The sequence below is a fragment of the Molothrus aeneus genome, unplaced genomic scaffold, assembly GCF_037042795.1.
Source record: "Molothrus aeneus isolate 106 unplaced genomic scaffold, BPBGC_Maene_1.0 scaffold_19a, whole genome shotgun sequence".
Taxonomy (NCBI): domain Eukaryota; kingdom Metazoa; phylum Chordata; class Aves; order Passeriformes; family Icteridae; genus Molothrus; species Molothrus aeneus.
The window spans coordinates 169,826-189,209 of record NW_027098863.1 but is presented as its reverse complement, the minus strand read 5'-3'; the positions used below and the strand labels follow the sequence as shown (position 1 = coordinate 189,209).

The 19,384-nt window shown below is 52.7% G+C and overlaps 1 protein-coding gene and 2 non-coding genes across 5 annotated transcripts; all 3 read right to left on the bottom strand.

Annotated features, from left to right (window-relative positions):
• Window positions 1–739: 739 nt before the first annotated feature.
• LOC136569738 (acidic leucine-rich nuclear phosphoprotein 32 family member B-like) lies at window positions 740–19,263 on the bottom strand. Of its 3 annotated transcripts, XR_010785437.1 has the most exons (3): window positions 18,650–19,263; window positions 17,794–17,886; window positions 16,156–17,308 (listed from the first exon to the last, which is right to left on the bottom strand). XR_010785437.1 is itself a non-coding variant. In XM_066570109.1 (2 exons), the coding sequence occupies exon 2, from the start codon at window positions 1,711–1,713 to the stop codon at window positions 1,210–1,212; it is 504 nt and encodes a 167-aa protein (XP_066426206.1). In that variant the 5' UTR covers window positions 1,714–3,344; window positions 17,794–19,263; the 3' UTR covers window positions 740–1,209. The 3 variants fall into 3 exon arrangements, 1 of the variants encoding a protein (XP_066426206.1); XM_066570109.1 differs by lacking the exon at window positions 16,156–17,308 and adding an exon at window positions 740–3,344 and having other exon boundaries at window positions 17,794–19,263; XR_010785436.1 differs by having other exon boundaries at window positions 17,794–19,263.
• Window positions 17,517–17,599, bottom strand: LOC136569757 (small nucleolar RNA SNORD45). Its single transcript, XR_010785453.1, has one exon. It is a non-coding gene; the product is annotated as a small nucleolar RNA SNORD45 (small nucleolar RNA).
• On the bottom strand, window positions 18,433–18,515 carry LOC136569758 (small nucleolar RNA SNORD45). The gene has a single exon (XR_010785454.1). It is a non-coding gene; the product is annotated as a small nucleolar RNA SNORD45 (small nucleolar RNA).
• Window positions 19,264–19,384: the final 121 nt, after the last annotated feature.

Here is a 19,384-nt window from a genome sequence, read left to right as displayed (position 1 = left end):
AACATGGAATTAAGGGATCAAAGTGATCTCTAGACATGAGGAACAGAATCCAGTATCTGCTGAGACCCTTTTTACTTTTCACCCTAACCTAAAAGATGTTGGCTGGAAAGAGGACCCCGAATGTCAAACCAAAAAAGTGGGAATCTTTTGATGCTCTTGTGAGGACAGAAGCCCCAGCACTGCCTGCAAATCAGTAGACAAAGCTGCACTCCTCCTCTGTGCCACTTCTGGAAGCAGCAGCGGTGTGAGTGCGACCCGTCGGTTTTTCCCACCCGAGCTGATTTTTAATAAAGGCATTAAAAGGAGAAAGATCTCCTGCCCTATTTATTTCAGGCAATGCTTGTGGGGCAGGGGGTGCTGCAGAATCACTGTGTGGGCAGTGCGAGCGGCAGGATTCTGCTGCTCCTGCTCCTCTTCCTCTTCCTTGTCCTCCTCCTCTTTGTCGTCCTCCTCCTCCTCATCCTTCTACACCCTGTCCTCCTCCTCCTCCTCATACTCCTCCTCATGGTCCTCCTCGTCCAAGGCCTCCTCCTACTCCACTTCCTCCATGTCCTCGTTCTTGTCCTCATCCTCCTCCTCATCCTTGTCCTCCTCCTCATTCTCCTCTGCCTCCTCCATGTCCTCTTCCTCCTCCTCCCCCTCCTCTTCATAGTCCTCCTCCTCCTCATGGGCATCCTCCATGTCCTCGTCCTCCCCCTTCCCCTCCGCCCCCTCCCCCTCCTCCTCCTCTTTGTCTGCCTCCTTGTCCTTGTCCTCGTCCTCATCCTCCTCTTACTTGTCCTCCCTATCCTGTACCCACTCCTCCTCCTCTTCCTCCTCCTCCTCCTCCTCTGTGTCCTTCTCCTCCACGTCATACTCCTTGTCCTTCTCTGCCTCCTCCTCGTCCTCCTCCACCTCCCCCATGTCTTCATCCTCCTCCTTCTCCTTCTCCTCCTCCTCCTTGTCCTTGTTGACGTGCTCTATTCCTTCTCCTCATCTACGTCTTCCTCATCCAGCTCACCCTCCTCCTCCTCTTCCACCTCCTCCTCATCATCCTTGTCCTCCTCCTCCATGTCTTCCTCTGCCTCCTCCATGTCCTTGTACTCCTCCTACTCTTTCTCGTTCTCCTCCTCGCCTTCCTCCCCGTCCTCGTCCTCCTCGTCCTCACCCTCATTCTCCTCCTCCTCATCCTCCTCCTCCTGCACGTCCTTGTCCTTGTCCTCCTCATCCTCACCCTTCTCTTTTTCTGCCTCCTCCTCCTCCACATCCTCGTCCTCTTCCTCCTCCTCCTCCTCCTCCTTCTCCTTCTCCCCCATCCACGTCTTCGTCCTCCTCCTCCTCCACTTCCTTGTTTTCCTCCTTGTCCTCCTCGTCCTCCTTGTGGTCCTCCTCCTCATCCTCGTCCTTATCTTCCTCCTCCCTCTCCACCTGCTCATCTTCCTCCTCCTCTTCTTCATCCCCTTCCTCCCCCTCCTCCTTGTCTTCCTCATCTTCCTCATCTTTCTCCTCCTCCTCATCCATGGCCTCCTCTTCCTTCTCATCCTCTTCCTCTTCTTTGTCCTGCACCTCATCCTCCTCTTCCTCCTCATCCTCATCCTCCTCATCGACAGGATGGGAGTTTTTCCCCTCCCTCTTGTCTGTGGGATGATGAAGCCCAGCTGCCCTTTTCTTCTGGTGCCTCCTTCTCTCCTCAGATGATGATGTCAAACTCCCCAGGAGCAGGAAAATCCCCATTCCCTCTTTCCCTGTGGCTGCAACCTGGAATATCCAGTCACAACAAAGAACTTTCTGACGGCCCTGCTGAATGACACTGGGAGGAGGTTTGTGAGAAAGGGAGGAGATTGTGTTTTGATAGGAAATCAAATTACAAAATTATTTCTTTCTATCCCATTCATTTTCAATCAGTTCTAGTTCTGTTTTCAGAGTACCACCTTCTCAGTTGATTGTGTTTGTGTCCTCCTTTCTCTCCTGCCTTTCTCTGCCTGCTCAGTTTCTTTCTCAGTGTCTTTCTTGATCCAGGGCAGCTCCCACCAAAGACGCTCCCCTGATTTAATTCCCAATGCAGGAGCTACAACAACCATGAGTGAAGTTATGAAGGCTGTCAGTGAAATGTCACTGTAAGAACTTGCTCCACTTGGCTTTTGGCTCCTTCTTAAAAGCTTTGCCTTCAAGAGCAGGACCATCTTTTCCTGGCTAGGAGCTGGAATTCCAGCCCCTGGCAGTGTGTGACGTGGATCCTGGAGGGGCATTCCTGAGGCTCCCAGGGTGCTGCTCCTGCTGTGCCTCCCAAGGAGCTGTGCAGGGCCAGGGGACAAGGTCCAGCAGCTCTGTTGGTTCTGCAGTGCCACAAGGGCCCCTGGTTCCATGAGTTTCCCTATGCCAACAGCGGTTCCTTGGTTCCCATGATGCCCTGCTGTGTCACCATGGATATTTGGTGCCATGAAGTTCTTCAGTGTCACAATAGCCTCCCTTGCTCCATGAGCTTCCACAGTGTCGCAATGGACTTCTTGGATGAGCACTGTCACCATGGACCATTGGCTCCATGCAGCCCCGCTGGGTCACCATGGACTCCTTGGTTCCATGAGGTTCTGGGGGTGTCTCCATGGTCTCCTTGGATCCACAGTGTCACAATGGACCACTGGATCCACTTGGCCCTGCTGCATCACCACGGCCCCTTGGTTCCATGGGACCCAGGGTCCCAATTGACTCCTTGCTTCTGCGTCACCCCAAAATGGCCCCTTCATTCCATGAAAAGTACAAAAGTTTTGTAGAAACATTGAGAAGATCCTGCTTAACACACCTGGGAACATCTGTTTGCATTCAAAAGGGAGGTTAAAGGTGAGGATGGCACCAGCAGCTTCCATCTGCAACAGAGATCCAGGGAAAGGACAGGGACAGAGAATTCAGCTGGCAAGACTCAGAGAATTCTGCTTCCAGAGATCACTTCTGCTCACCCTGTCCCTTCTAGAAAGGTGACACCATTCCAGGCAGCCTGGACTGAGCAGGTGGTTCCTGGGTGGGGTTTGTTCTTTGGGAAACCTGCTCATGCTTTTCCATTCTTTCCTTCCCAACAGGAAAACTTCTCCTGGGCCTGTGTGCAGGCAGAGCCCTGAGGAGAGCAGGTGGGACATGGTGCAATGGGCTGGGTCATGGAGCTGCAGAGTTCAGGGGACAAGGTTCTGCTGCAGGCCACAGGGGTGCCAGTCCCAGGTGGGCCATGTCAGACACGGTGAGGGTGGGGGTGAGGAGCAGCTTGTCCAAACAGGGTCAGCCCTCAAGGGCCTCATTCTTTGTGCCCATACCTCCTAAGGAGACATTCAGCATCAAGATCACCTGGGGAATTCTTCCATCAGCTCTTCTCTGAACTGGAAAATAAAAAAATACTCTCTTGATGAAAGAAAAAAATTATGAGGTGCATTTTGAAATCTTCCTCCTTAAGAGAACTCCAAACTGACTCCAATCAGCCCTGGAGAGGAAGGAAGGAAGGAAGGAAGGAAGGAAGGAAGGAAGGAAGGAAGGAAGGAAGGAAGGAAGGAAGGAAGGAAGGAAGGAAGGAAGGAAGGAAGGAAGGAAGGAAGGAAGGAAGGAAGGAAGGAAGGAAGGAAGGAAGGAAGGAAGGAAGGAAGGAAAAGAGCCTCTGAGGGCTTTCTGTATTTTCATGATCCCCACAGAGGATTTGTGGCTGAGTCCAGGACCCTCAAGCACTGAGAGAAGGTTGAAGAAGCTGCTCAAGGAGTCAGAAGCAAAACTCAAAGTCCCTTGGAGCATCACTGGGCCCCACTGAGGGCAGGGACTACCAAAGGCTCCCCAGGGACTGCTGAGAGCAGATCCTTGAGGCCAGGATTGCAGGGAGCCCAAGGCTCTGAGCAGGGAACTGCAATGCTGAGCAAGGCCTGGGCTGGCTGGGGGAAGCAGAAAGGCCAAGGCCTGAGCCCAGCCAGGGCCAGCAGGGCCTGTCCCTCACAGCTGCCTCGGGGCTCTTTGTGGGGCAGTGGGATGTGAGGGATGGCAAGGACAAATGTCATAAACCTGTGTGACACTCCAGATCCTCATGGAACCAAGGGGCCAGTGTGACACTGTGGGAAGTTGTGGAACCAAGGGGATCATTGTGCCACTGTTGGGGCCCATGGAACCAAGGGGCCATTGTGCCACTGTTGGGGCCCATGGAACCAAGGGGCCATTGTGACACTGTGGGGCCTCATGGAATCAAGGAGATCATTGTGAAACTCAGGGGCCCGAGGAACTAAGGGTCCATGGTGACCTTGTGCACCCCAGAGTGCCAGAGAGGAGCCACTGTGACACAGTGAGGGCACATGGAGCCGAGGGGCATGGTAACACATCAGGGCTTTGTGGAACCATGAAGCCATTGTGACATTGCAAGACCTTATAGAAGCACGGGGCCATTGTGACACTCCAAGGCCACATGGAACCAAGGAGACCATTGTGACACTGTGGGGTCCCATGAAACCAAGGGAACATGGAACAGGTCTGTCTGGATGGGCCTCCTGGCAATCACCTGACAGGTCTGGCTGACCTTGGCATGTCGAGGGCTGCTTCTCATCTTCCCCTGAAGCACTGGGGCTCTGTGCTTTCCTTCCTATGGGAGAGGACTGTCCTTCTCCTCCAGGGGACCATGGCCAAAATTGGAATTCCTCCTCCAAATTTCCTTCTATGCACAGATTGTTTCCAGATGAAATCTGCCAGAAGAGACAGGTCTGCCTGCCTTGGCCACCCAGGGGCCACCTCTCATCTGCCTTTGAAACACTGGGCCCATGTGCTTTTCTTTCTTAGGGGAAAAAAACCCATCCATCTCGACCAGGCACCCATGGCCAAAATTGGGACTCTGCCTCCAGCATTCCCTATATCCAAGGATAGCTCCCAGACAAAAGCTGCCAGGACTGACAAGTCTGGCTGGCCTTGGCTTCCTGAGGGTTGGCACTCATCTGCCTCTGAAATACCGGGGCCCTGTGCTTTCCTTCCCAATAAAAAGAACTCTTCTTCCTGTCCAGGTGTTCATGGCCAAAATTGATGTTCCACCTCCAAAATGCTCTATGTCCAAGGATAGCCCCTAGATGAAAGGTGCCAGGAGAGCAGATCTGGCTGCCCTTGGCCTAAGGTTGGCCACCCCTCATCTTCTTCCAAAACACTTGGACTTTTTACTTTTCTTTCCTATAGGAAAAAATCATCCACCTTGACCAGGTGCCCATGGCCAAATCTGACCTTCCACCTCCAAAACTCTGTACATCCAAGGATTGCTCCCAAGTTAAAACTGCCAGGACAGACAGGTCTGGCTGCCCTTGGCCTCTTGGGAGCTGCCTCTCACCTGCTTTCCAAACACTAAGTCACGGTGTTTTCCTTCCTATGGCAACGAACAGTCCTTCTTATCTGTGCAGAAATGACCAAAAATGGGATTCCACATCCCAAATTCCCTATATCCAAGGGTTGCTTTCAGACAAAAGCTGCCAGGACAAAAAGGTCTGGCTGGCGTAGGCTTCTGATGGCCACCTTTCATCTGCCCCTCAAACACTGGTGTTCCGTGCTTTCCTTCCTATGGAAAAGAAGTGTCCTTCTTCTCTAGGTGTCCATGTTTGAAACTGGGACTCCACCTCTAAAATTCTGCATATCCAAGGATTGCTCCCAGGCAAAATCTGCCAGTACTGTCAAGTCTGGCTGGCCTTGGCCTCTGGTGACTGCCCCTGCAACACTGGGGCTGGGATCTTTCCTTCCCATGGAGATCACTGGGACACTGTGGGGACCTCATGAAATCAAAAGAACTGTCCTTCTCAAGGTGTCCGTGGCCAAAACTGAGATTCCTCCTCCCAGATTCCATATATCCAAGGATTCCTCCATGACAAAAGCAGCCAGGACAAACAGGTCTGGTTGGCTGAGCCTCCCAGGAGCCACCTCTCGCCTCTTCTCCCTTTGGAACACTTGGGCTCTGTGCTTTCCTTCCTATGGAAAAGAACCGTCCTTCTTATCTACACAGAAATGGCTGAAATTGGGCTTCCACCTCCCAAATTCCCTATATCCAAGGGATGCTTTCAGACAAAAGCTGCCAGGACAGAGAGGTCTGGCTGGCCTAGGCCTCTGATGGCCATGTTTCATCTGCCCCTGAAACACCACCAGTGTTCTGTGCTTTCCTTCATATGGATAAGAACTGTGCTACTCCTCCAGATGTCCATGTCTCAAATCTCACCTCTAAAATTCTGTATATCCAAGGGTGCTCCCAGGCAAAATCTGCCATTTTCATCAAGTCTGGCTGGCCTTGGCCTCTGGTGACTGCCCCTGTAACACTGGGGCTGGGTTCTTTCCTTCCCATGGAGATCACTGAGACACTGTGGGGACCTCATGGAACCAAGGGGATCATTGTGGCACCACTGGAGCCCATGGAACCAAAGGGCCATGGTGACACAGAGGGGCTTCCTGGAACCCAGAGACCATTATGACTCTCTGGGGCCTGATGGAACCATGGAGACCATTGGGACCCTTCAGGGCCTTGTGTCACTAAGGGGGCATTATGACACCTCAGGGCCTCAGGGAAGCAAGGGACCATTGGGACACTGTGGGGCCCCATGGAAGCCAGGGAACATGGAACAGGTCTGGCTGGCTTGGCCTCCCAGGGGCTCCCCAACAGGTCTGGCTGATGTTGGGATGTCAAGGGCTGCCTCTCATCAGCTCCTGGAGCACTGGGACTCTGTGTTTTCCTTGCTATGGAAAAGAACCATTCCTCTTTTCTGGCATCCATTGCCAAAATTGGTACTCTCTCTAAAAATTTCCTATATGCAAGGGTATCTCTCAGAACAAAATCTGCCAGCTCTGGCTGGCCTTGGCCTCTGGTGGTCAACTCTCATCTGCCCCTGAAACACTGAGGCTCTGTTCCTTCGTTCCTATGGAAAAGAACCGGCATTCTTGTCCAGGGACCATGGCCAAAACTAGCATTTGGCCTCCCAAATTCTGTATATCCAAGGAATGCTCCCAGACAAAAGTAGCCAGGACAGACAGGTCAGGCTGGCCCTGTCCTCTACTGATTTTCTTAGACTCTGAGCTGAATGTTTTCAATTGAAAACACCTTGGAGAGGGCCCAGAGACCTTGGAGAGGGCCAGAGACCTCAGAAGGAGGGGTTTTGAGGCCTTAGGCACATGAGCTCTACATATGGACAAAGCAGCTCTGCACTCTGTGCTGTTGTGGTGGTTTTGCATCACGGAAGTGATGTTCTAAGAGAAGCCGCTACCAGTTTCCTCTGTATCTGACACAAAACCAATGAGTAATTAGCTTATATGGCTCTGTGAAGACACATGTTAAAGATGAGAAAGCCTGGGAGTGTCTCTTTCCCTTCTGGCTGGCAAAGAGGTAACAAGGCTGGCCTGGCCCCCGTCTCAGCCAGGCCGGGCCGGGTGGGTCCTGCCTTGGGGCCGGGCCCCTTCCCAGGGACCCCGCCAGGCCCCATCGGCTGCCGGGCAGGGCAGGGGAGGCCGTGGGGCCGAGGCCGGGCTGGGCCATGGCTGCAGTTGGGAACATCTGGGCACTGCTGAGCCCTGCCCCGCCACCAGCCTGGGCCCAGCCAGGATCCACTGGGCCCCAGGAGCAGCCTGGGGCCGGGCCAGCTCGGCCAAGATTCTGCCACCCTTGGGGTTCAGCTGCAAGCCCTGGCAGGGGCAGGAGAAGCCATCGGCCCCCGGCCATGCTGCTGCTGTGCTCTGGCCTGGCTGCTGAGATCCTGGCCCTGCTCCAGTGTGGCCCATCCTGACACAGCCCCAGCGCAGCCGCTGCAGAAACCTCCATCATAAAACAGCTCCGGCCGCAAGCACCGAGCCTGGCCGGGGTCATGGAACCATCTGCAGGCCCCGGGTGAGATATGAACTCTTTCAGTGCTTCCATCCTCCCTCCAGTGAGAGAAAAGGACCAAGTGCAGGCACATAGAGGAGCAACATGAAGACACGGAGGTCAGTGAAGTGCAAGCTGAGTCCTGGATGGGAGGGATGAGGAGATGCCTTGATCTTGGGGCTGAAATCCTCTTGTAAAGCAATGGAGAAGGATGTAATTGATGCATCAGACTCTCTTATTCCCTATGACACATTGAAAAGTATGGAGAGATGACTTGTTCAGCAAAGGCTTCCATACAAAAGTAAGCAAATGTTGAAGTAGCTGTGATCCCATGAGAAGCTTAACAGAGAAAGAGAAAAGAGTGATGAGACCCTGTGCCCTCACAGGAGAAGAAGATCTCTATTTTCAGAGATGAAGATGATTTCAGAAATAGATGAAGAGAAGCTTTGCTCTTAAACAGCTAATCTTTAAACTAATACCCCATAAGTTCACATGACCCATAAACACAGCTTTGGGAAAAGCTGTGAAAAAATGGAAGGGATTCACAATTGCAGATTTTCAGGGCAGCTGCTCTTCATGGGAATTGAGAGCCACGAGAGAACTGTTTTCTTATAGAGAAGTCTCCACAGCATAAAAGGGAGACTCCTCTCCCTAAGTGAACTGAAGAAAGACTATTCTAGAGGTGGTAAACTGACTGAAAATTTTAGGTTTTGTGTCTTTTCATTGCCAGTAAGAAAGAAAAGGTTGTAGGGAGAGGAGAAGTGTTCTGAATTCTTATTACTCTTAGTTACTATTGACAAACTTTTCTTTATACCCTTTTAAAGCTTTGAGCCTACTTTGCCTTTCTCTTAATCCTATCTCACAGCAGGAAATGAGTAAATGTATTCTAGTGAGTGCACTTGTAATTACCCAACCATACCACACTAACTGATGCTTTGGCCAAAAAATCTCAGATTGGTGAACCAAAACCACTACAGAAACCTTCCTGATGAACTGCACTAGAGCAGATGGAAATCAAAGAAGAGCCATGGTTTGTCAGGACTTGCTTGATCCTCATGAGCCTCAATGTGCATTTGGAGCTGAGCCCTTGAACCTCAGGGCCTGGGAGGAGATTGCACAAACCTTGCCAGGAGTCAGAGTCAGAGGAAACACCCAAAGCGTCTCCAGGCATTCATGGCTCCCACTGAGGTCCCTGTCCAACACAGGCTCCTCATGGACTACTTGGAGGAGAGAATTGGTGGCCAGGATGGCACAAAATCTCTCAGTCACTCAGTGTGGAAAGGAAAATCCAAAGTACCTTCAACACCTTGAGTGTCTCAGAGCATTAATGAGCCCCACTGAGTGACAGTACAAAGCCCTCAAGGGACTAATTAACGCAGATAACTGGGGTCATGATTGCACAAAGCTCTCCCACAGTCTGTAACCAAAGGGAAACACCAAGTACCTTAAAAGAACTGAAGTACCTTGAAGCATTCATGAGCCCCACTGAGTGGTGTTACTGACAAAGCCTCTCCAGGGACTAATTACAGCAGGTAATTGGAGGCCATGATTGCACAAAGCTCTCAGAGACTGCAAGGCCAAAGCAAAACCCCAAGTCCTTTGAAAAACCTGCAGCCCCTGCAGGGAGCATTCAGGAGCCGCCAGGGCCATTGCTGAGCAAGGCTCCCCAGGGACTCCTTGCAGCAGATCCTTGAGGCCACTGGGATGTGGGCTAGGGGGGGATGCAGAGGGCAGGACAAGGGGCTGACAGTGCCCAGCCTGGCTGGGGCTGGGCCAGGAGGCCCCAGGGCCTCAGCACAAGGTGTCTCCTCCCAGCCCTTGCTGGCACAGACCCTGCTGTGCCCCAGGGCACCAAGCCTTGGCTTCTCTTTGTCCCCAGCTGCCATCAGTGCCTCCAGTTCTCTGCTCTGCCTGGGGCCTGGGGACACTTTCTCTGTCGTGTCCCTCAGTGGGAGCCACTACAAGTCCAAGAAACTTTGGATTGTAACTTGGAGTTCTGGAGAGGCTTCTTCAGCTCCCTCTCAGGGACTGATGTTCAGGGCCTCAGCACAAAGGCCCAGAGGCTCCTAAAGTCCTTGTGCTGTGTCTGTGCTGCTGAGCTGGGCCGGGCTCCTGGCCCAGAGGCAGCTCCTGGCAAGGGCAGCAGAGCTGCAGAGAGACAGCTCTGGGCAGGAGCAGCTCCTGTGCACAGCCCAGCAGGGCTGGGGCACTGCCTGCAGCCAGCCCGGGCACAGCACAGAGGCACAGAGAGCTTCAATCAGGCAGGGCTTGGAAGGTGCTGGGAAGTGCCTGGGGCACAATCACTGGCCAGCCCTTGGCACAGCAACCTCTGGCTGCAGGACAATGCAGCCGCAGCTCCTGCACTGATCTCCTAAAGCTGCAACATCCCAATGCCTGCAGACTCTGGGAGTGCATCTCTGAGTATTTCTGCTGCAGGGGAGCTGAAATGCTCATGAAGCTCTCACATGCTGAGGGCTTCTGATCAGTCACAGAATATTTCCAAGACAAGGATTTTGATTAAAATGAGGCAATTTCTTAAGACTTTGTCTTCAGATTTCTACTACTAGAGAGTGGCAGGGAGGGGGGACAAAAATATTAAAGGATGATTATGAATGATTAGTTATGAATTTTGGCAAGTGGTGCCTGAGATCACCAAACTGTTCCTTTTAGTGACCAGCAGGTTCACAGGAGATCCCTAATGTGCCTTCAGCCACTCTGCCCATGGACAGCAGCAGCAGCAGCTTTGCTGGAGCCATCAGGCTCAGTCTGAGCTGTCCTTTCTCCAAGCTGCAAAGAGAAGCTGCCCCCAGGCAGTGCCCTGCAAACAGGCAGGGTTCTGTCAGGCCAAGGAGAGTGCACAGAGCTTTGGGCTCTGTGAGTGCTGGCACAGAGAGATCAGGCACAGGGAAACACCTGCAGGAGGAAAATCTCCAGGAGGCAGAGAGAAGATCAGGGAAGGAGAGAAAACAGAACCCAGCAATGCTGTGGCAGGGAGAGTTGAGAGATGTGCACAGGATCCCCTGCAGTGCAGCCCCTCCCTCTGAACAAGCCCCCTCCCTCCTGTGCCCCAGCCAAGCCTCTGCCCTCAGAGCAGGGGCTCCAAGGTGTGCAGCCCCTCCTGTGCAGGCAGAGCTGCAGCAGAGCCGTGGGGCAGCTCTGCAGCCCCGGGCCCAGTTCCCTCTGCAGAGCACAGGGCTGGGAGCAGCTGCCCGGCCCTGGGGGCTCTGGAGGGGGCACAGCTGGCTCAGGGTGACGCTGTCCCCAGGGCCTGGCTCTGGGCAATGCTGTCAGGGCAGCCAGGGAAGGAGCTGCATCTCCCTTCAGCCAATGCCAGCAGAAGGACACTTGCAAGTCCCTCTGAGATTTCAGTCCAGCCTGGGAGCTTCACCCCAGCGTGCAAACCTGTCCTAGAGCATCTCTGAGTGATAAGATCCATGGGCAAAGGCAGAGGTGTTGTGACCCTGAAAATGCTGCTGGGTTGGTGGAATGAGCAACCTGAGTCCTTGGCTACAAAAGTGGAGCTGGGCTGTGCTGGATCCATCTGCTCTCACAGTACCTGGGCGTTTGTAAGAGGAACGTGGGAGTGTGAACATCCTCCAGCTGAGAAAAGTGAAAGCCCAGAGGAACTGCAAACAGAATGAAGTGACAAATCATCTGCCCCAGTCTCCACTCATTATCTTGCCTCAGGGAAATCACTCTGTTCTACCAGAGGGCAGCAGAAATGCTCAGGGTTTCTGATATCCAAGAGTACCAGGAAGTCATTGGAAGGAGCTAAAAAGAAAACATCAGAACTCTGAAACACAAGAGCATGTCCGTGTGTGTTACAAAGGAGGGTGTGTGGGAAGTGGCTTTGATTTTGGTTACACGTATCTCCTCTAACCCTTCACTGTCCTTTTCTCCATGAACAGGTGCCCATGTGCAGCCACAGCAAATGTCCAACAGCAGCTGCATCAGCCACTTCCTCCTGCTGGCATTGGCAGAGCCGGGGCAGCTGCAGCTCCTGCACTTCTGCTTCTTGCTGGGCATCTCCCTGGCTGCCCTCCTGGGCAACGGCCTCATCATCAGCGCCGTAGCCTGCGGCCACCACCTGCACACGCCCATGTTCTTCTTGCTGCTCAACCTGGCCCTCGCTGACCTGGGCTCCATCTGCACCACTGTGCCCAGAGCCATGCACAATTCCCTCTGGGACACCAGCACCATCTCCTACACAGGATGTGCTGCACAGGTCTTTTTCTTTTTGTTCTTTATCACAGCAGAGCTTTCATTCCTGACCCTCATGTGCTCCAACTGCTATGTGTCCATCTGCAAAGCCCTGCACCATGGGACCCTCCTGGGCAGCAGAGCTTGTGCCCACATGGCAGCAGCTGCCTGGGCCAGGGGCTTTCTCAATGCTCTGCTGCACATGGCCAATACATTTTCCCTGCCCCTGTGCCATGACAATGCCCTGGGCCAGTTCTTCTGTGAAATCCCCCAGATCCTCAAACCTCCAAGCCCAGGGAACTTGGGCTTCTTGCTGTTGGTGCCTGTTTATCATTTGGCTGTTTTGTGTTCACTGTTTTCTCCTATATGCAGACCTTCAGGCTATGCTGAGGATCCCCTCAGAGCAGGGACAGCACAAAGCCTTTTCCACCTGCCTCCCTCCCCTGGCTCTACCTCTGTTTATCAGTACTGCAGTGTTTGCCTGTTGTTGCAGGCTCCCAGCCAGGTAATAATTAGCATTGTCTCCATGATTGCAGAAGGCTGATCCATCTCTTTATTCTACTATATTATATCATATCATACTGTACTTATTAAGGAACTCATCCCCTTACAGACAGTCTGATACAGCTTTGACCTAATTGCTCAATCACTGCAAACACCATGCAGTGGCCAGGCAGAGCTGTCAGCAAAGGAAGGGCCCAGCCAGGTGGGGCAGCCGGGGGATGCCGACAGCCTGCAGGGACAGAGGCGCAGGGCAGGGACACCGTGGGACAGCCTGGGCTGCACAGGGCACAGGGATGGGCAGCAGCTGCAAGACAGCCCTGCCAGAGCCAACTTGGGCAGCACTTTGGCCATGGCTGCTGGGCCTGGGGCCAGGAGGGGACAAGTGACCCTTGCAGGCCTGGGGCCTCATTGCCTCCTTGTCCCTGCTCAGCAGCCTGGCAGGGGCCGCCCCACGCTCCTGCCCCTGGCATTGCACATCCCCACATGCCAGTGCCCATCCCGGGAAGAGCCCTGAGCCAGGAGGGAGGGACAGGATCTGCCTGGACAGGGGCTGGGGCTCAGGCCTCGGCCCTTTGCATTCCTCAAACACATCCAGCTTTGCTCAGCACAGGACACCCTTTTGTCTTGCTTGTGCCCACCTGGCATCACTGCCTGCAGTGTTCTGCTCTAGCTGGAACCTGGGGACACTTTCTCAGCTGTGTCCCTGACAGGGATCTCTTCAAAGTACAAGAAACTTCAGTGTTTCAATAGAACTGAGTTCTTGAGGGTTTTCTGACATCACTGGGGGGTGGTGACATCACAGAACTGGCTGTGACATCACAGAGCAGGATATGAGGCCATAGAGCAGAGTCTGCCATCATAGAGGGTGGCTCTGTGGCATCAGAGGGTGGGTTGTGACATCACCTGGTGGCTGTATAACATCATAGAGCAGGCTGTGACATCACAGAACAGATTGTGACATCACAGGGTGACTTTGTGACATCAGTCTTCTGTGAGATCACAGCACTGCTGTATGACATCACAAGGTGACATAGAGTTGTCTCTGTGACAGCACAGGGGCAGTGTGACATCACAGGGCTGTGTGAGGTCCCGGAGGAGGTCACTCTGCCCCGGCCCCACTCACAGTTCCCCCCAGAGCAGTCCAACCCTGCTCATGCACAGCGGGGTCCCCTGTCCCCCCGGGTCCCCCTGCCCCCGGCCCCGCAGCCTCCCCCAGAGGACGTTCCACGAGATCAACCCCAGAGCCTGACACGGGGATGGGGGGCCGGGGCCCTGGGGGTGGCACAGGGGGACAGGGACCCCCCGGCAGCGTCCCCGTGTCCCCCAGGGCCAGAGCCTGGGCCAGGGCTCCTTCACCCAGCTACCAACGAGGCCTTGAGAGCCCAGAAAAAATCCCCAGCAAGGCAGCAGCAAAAACCAGATTTAGTATTAAGGGACAGCAGCACAAAGTTCCTTGGCAAGAGTCACTCTGCTCCTGCCTGGACACTTCAGACACACCAGGGAAACAAAGCAACAACAAAACCAAACAGAATCCAGGCAGTCAAACCAGAAATGAACCGAGAACTGTCCCTCTGTGTGTGTGTGTGACACAAGGACAGTGAGGGCAAGGATAAAAGGAATACGGCCTAAAAGGTTAACAGAGCTCAAACTTAACAGGACTTAACTTATACCTTAACCTTAACTGATACTTTCAACTCCACAAATTTGCAAAAGAGCAGAGTGTAACAGCATTTAACCTAACTTAAAACTATGACTTAGCAATTTAACAGAGGAATAACACTTTACAGTATTTAACTTAGCTGATAACTTATATTGAAGGTAACAACTTAGCAACTAAGAACAACTCTTAGCAGCATTTAACTTCACTTAGACCTTGTGATTTAACCTTCCCTACAGGCCTGACTGACTCAGCTATCCAAGGCACTCCAAGCCCTCAGAGAGCAGCATTTCTGCCACATTTCCCCAGCACAGGCACTCCTGTGTGCACACAGACACAAAGAGTCAGTGCAAGGCACCTGTGAGCAATTCCCCTGAGGGCAGGGAATGCTCACTGCTGATGCTTTGGCATCTCCCCAGCGGGCAAAGGGTTGAGCCTGGAGGAGTGGAGGGATCGGCCCAGGCTCTGTGCTTGTTCAGGATCCCCGAGTGCAGCAAACGGGAGGGTTCCCAGCTCGGAGAGGCCCCGCTCAGAGGGAGTCACTGGCCCAGGAGAGCTCCAAGGGCTCCTTTTGGAGCGCTGTTTGCAGGGCCCCAAGAGAGGGGCTTCAGTCCCAGCAATGCTTCATCCTGGCCGCACTGGGCACCAACAGCTTTCTTTGGCAGGGTGAGAACAGGGATCTTGTGCCACTGAGGGAACAAAAACAGTTCCCAGGGCTGCTGCTAAAGGAACCAGGAGCTGGTTGGGCAGCAGTAGTGCCTGGAGCAGACAGTGTTTGTGATGAGCTGCAGAGGAGCTGAGCCCAGGGGCTGTTGGCCAAGGCTGAGGCCCAAGGAGCATTTCTCAGCTGGCAGGGTGGCCTGAGAAGGGCAGGGGGGATAATTCATCCTCTTAGTGACTTCCCAGTGGCTCCCAGTATTTCCACGTCCGCGCTCCAAGTGCTGCTCCCAGCCCTGATCTGTGGGGATGGGAATGTCCCACTCGCTTGCTGAGGCAGGGTCACACCTGAGCCAGGTGTGCAGGGCAGGACCTTTCCTTGACCCCAAGCACTGTCCCACCTGCAGGATCTGCTTTCCATTGGCCTCTTCCTCCTGAGGCCCCGAGCCCAGCTTGGTGCTGAACAAAGGGGCTGGGCCAGGGTCATCCCCCAGCAGGGGCTCCTCACTCCCTCTGCCCCCTCCCCAAATTCCCTCTGGGGGAGCAGGAGCTGGGGCAGGAGCCCTGAGGGGAGGGACAAGGGGGTGACACCAGCATGGGGAGGGTCACACATGGCCCCTGGGGATCCCCCCTTACTCCCACGGTGCCAGGAAGACAAACCCCTACATGGAGCCCCTGTCCCCCAGCAGCACCTTGTGGGCTGGGTCTGGGGGCAGCTCTGGGGGTCTGGGGGGGTCACAGATGCCCTAAAACCCCCTCCCAGCCCCACAGCCACTCCAGCTCCATCAAACCACCCCACAGATCCCTGCTGCCCCCCACACCCCAAACCACTCTGTGCAATAGAAATGGCCCCAAGATCCATCAAAACGCTCCTGGCAATCCCAAAGGTTCCCTTCCTCCCTTCCCTGGGCTCCCCAGGTGGGTGTCAGAGGGGCTCCAGGGGTGCCGCCTGTGCGGGGTCCCCGTTTCAGGGCCCAGGGTACCCAAGGGTCTCCCTCGTCCATGGTCCCAACATCTCCAGGCTGCCGGGGTTCCCCCGATCCGGGCTCCCGGGTCCCCCTTATGGGGATGTCCGACCCCGCAGGCTGCAGAGGCTCCCCCAGCTCCGGTGCCGCCCTCTCCGCTCTCCCAGCCCCCAGCGCGCCGGTCCCGGGCGATCCCCCTGTGGCTCCGGGCTGACCCAGGGAGGGTCCCATGCACCCCCGGCCCAGCACTGGGGCTCTGCCGGCACCAACACCAGGACCCCCAAAATTCTGCCGGGCCAGAGCCACCGAGGGGCGCCCGGCCCTTGGCCCTGGTGTAGATACATATTGCAATATTGGCTTTGCGCAAATGTTAACATGGATTTTATATGGGTGGTCTTAAAATAACTTTGTTATAAAGATACAGTTTTGATTTCTGTAGCTAATTATAAGCTTAGACATAATAGTGAAATAGCTGATATAAGTGTGCTTGTGTTACAATGCCTGCTTGGCTGGGATAACATCCAATGAACATGGGATGAAGACACCTGGTACAGATGCGCCAGCCATCAGCACTCACCGTCTGAAGGCAGTGTAGGCTGTGGCCAAAACTGAAGATAATGATAAAAAAGGAACAAAACCACAACCAAGGCATGTCCATGCTCTAAAAAGGTGGAACTGAGGAGGAGCCATGCTAAACAGTTCTTGGAATATGCTCTGTCAGAGCCACAAGCCTTTGTTATCATTCTTTCTTTTGCTATTCTTAGCTAGCCTTCTGATGAAATCCTTTCTTCCATTCTTTTAGTATAATTTTAATTAAATATATGTCATAAAATAATAAATCAAGCCTCCTGAAACATGGAGTCAGATCCTCATCTCTTCCCTCATCCTTGGACCCCTGAGAAAACAGTCACATAGCTCCCTCTCAAATACATCTGCATGCAATTTCACAACAGGTTCATACATATTCATCGTACTGATTTCCTGTTACATTTCCTGTGAATTCTTCTTTATCAGAAAGAATTCCTGGGTCATTTTGACCCTGCTTTCCACGGCAGCCTCTCTCTCTGTTTCAGAGTTCAAGGGCCCCTCCTTTATCTCTGTCCTTGGCTGCAGCAGTTTCTTATAGCACAGGCTTTTGTGAGAACAGGCAGTCAGACTGTCACAGACATCTTTTATGAAAAATCCTTCCTTAGGATTTTTTCCTCCTGAGAAGCTGAGAGGCCTCAGGAACAAAATGTAAACATTGATTATCCTGCTGCTGTGGAATGCAACAAGTGGATCTGTGATTGGTCTCATGTAGTTGTTTCTAATTAATGGCCAATCACAGTCAGCTGCCTTGGACTATCTGTCAGAGCCACAGAAATTTGTTATCATTCCTTCTTTTGCTATTCTTAGCAAGCCTTCTGATGAAATCCTTTCTTCCATCCTTTCAGTATAGTTTTAATATATGTCATAAAATATTAAAACAAGCCTTCTGAAACATGGAGTCAGATCCTCATCTCTTCCATCATCCTTGGACCCCTGTGAACACAGCCACAGTCAGACTAAACAGCAAGCTGCAGACTGAACTCAAAGATGCACATTTCACCTCAATCCAAATGGAGGATTTCTACTCTGGAAAATTACCCCTCTGCCTCAGAGCTCTCTCCCCAAGCTGGGTCCCTGCCTGGCCTGAGCACTCGATGCCAGCAGTGGGAAAAGCTGCACTGCCAGAGGGATCGGGGTTGGCCAGGCCTCAGAGTAATTCTAGAGCTAAAGCGTGAGAGACATCAGCTCTGCTCAGATAATACATGCCAGCGCTCATCCCGGGCCTGGCCACTGCCACCTCCTCCTCTGTGGGAAGCCAGGGTCGGTGCCTTCCCCAGCCCCGCGATGAGCAGCCTGTGTCCAGTGTGTCCATGCCCAAGGGCTCTGGGAGATGTTGAATTTCCATCTCATTCTCCCACCTGCAGCTCTCCATGCCCAAGGGCTCTGGGAGATGTTGAATTTTCATCTCTTTCTCTCACCTGCAGCTCTCCAGGCCAGGGGTCAGGATCCCCTCTGGGCACCAAGGTTTTTCCACGGGTCTCTCTCATTTGGCTGTTCCCTGTTCCTCAGCACTGCTGTGACCAAACCATGGGGAAAAACTTTTGTGAAAAACACATATTTTAGAATTGGCTTTTGGCAAATATCCAAATGAATATTAGATGTGTTGTCTTAGAAAGTTATACTGCACTATTTGTGCAATTCTTAAATTGTGTGTTAAATATGGTTTTAGGTTGTAACAAAGTGGTAAAATAGAAACTCTGCTATGTAGGATACATTTTTTTTAAAGAAAGGACTTGCACTGAGATAGCAGCCACAGGAATCCTAAATCTTTCAGAGAAAGAGAATTTTTTGCCCCTATATCAGAAGAAACGAAATTCTTCCCGCCTCATTCAGCCGTGAAGGATTCAGAGGAAGAAACTGAAGATGAAGGCAGTCAGACTAAACAGCTACAAACTGAACTCAAAGATGCACATTTCACCTCAATCCAAATGGATTTCTACTCTGGAAAATTACCCCTCTGCCTCAGAGCCCTCTCCCCAAACTGAGTCCCTGCCTGGCCTGAGCACTCACTGCCAGCAGTGGGAAAAGCTGCACTGCCAGAGGGATTGGGAGCTGGCCGGGCCTCAGAGTAATTCTAGAGCTAAAGCGTGAGAGACATCAGCTCTGCTCAGATAATACATGCCAGCGCTCATCCCGGGCCTGGCCACTGCCACCTCCTCCTCTGTGGGAAGCCGGGGTCGGTGCCTTCCCCAGCCCTGCAGTGAGCAGCCTGTTTCCAGTGTGTCCAGGCCCAAGGGCTCTGGGAGATGTTGAATTTTCATCTCTCTCTCTCACCTGCAGCTCTCCAGGCCAGGGGTCAGGATCCCCTCTGGGCACCAAGGCTTTTACACGGGTCTCCCTCATTTGGCTGTGGTCTTCCTCTTCCTCAGCACAGCTGTGATCAAACCATGGGGAAAAACTTTTGTGAAAAATGTGTATTTTACAATTGGCTTTTGGCAAATATTCAAATGAATATTATATGTGTGGTGTTAGAAAGTTATGCTGCATCAATTTTCTTAAACTGTTTGTTAAATATAGTTTTAGGTTACAAGAAAATGGTAAAATAGAAACTCTGCTATGTAGTATACATTTTTTTTAAAGAAAGGACTTGCACTGAGATAGCAGCCATAGGACACCTAAATCTTTCAGAGAAAGAGAATTTAATTTCCCCATTATCAAGAGAAACAAACTCCTTCCCGCCTCACTCAGCCTTTAGGATTCAGAGGAAGAAGATGACACTGACCAGACAGAATCCGGTGTTTGAATGGAACTTATGCATCATGTATGAGATGTATAAATATGCAAAAGGCTGTTGTTTTTAAGGGTTAATCCTCTGTTAACCTCTGTCCATTTTCGGGCTTATTTTGACCCTGCTTTCCACAGCAGCCTCTCTCTGTCTGTTCCAGAGTTCACGGGACCCCCTTATCCCCCTTATCTCCTTGGCTGAAGCAGTTTCTTAGAGTACAGGCTTTGGTGAGAACAGGCAGTCAGACTAAAACAGTAAGCGGCAGACTGAACTCAAAGATGCAC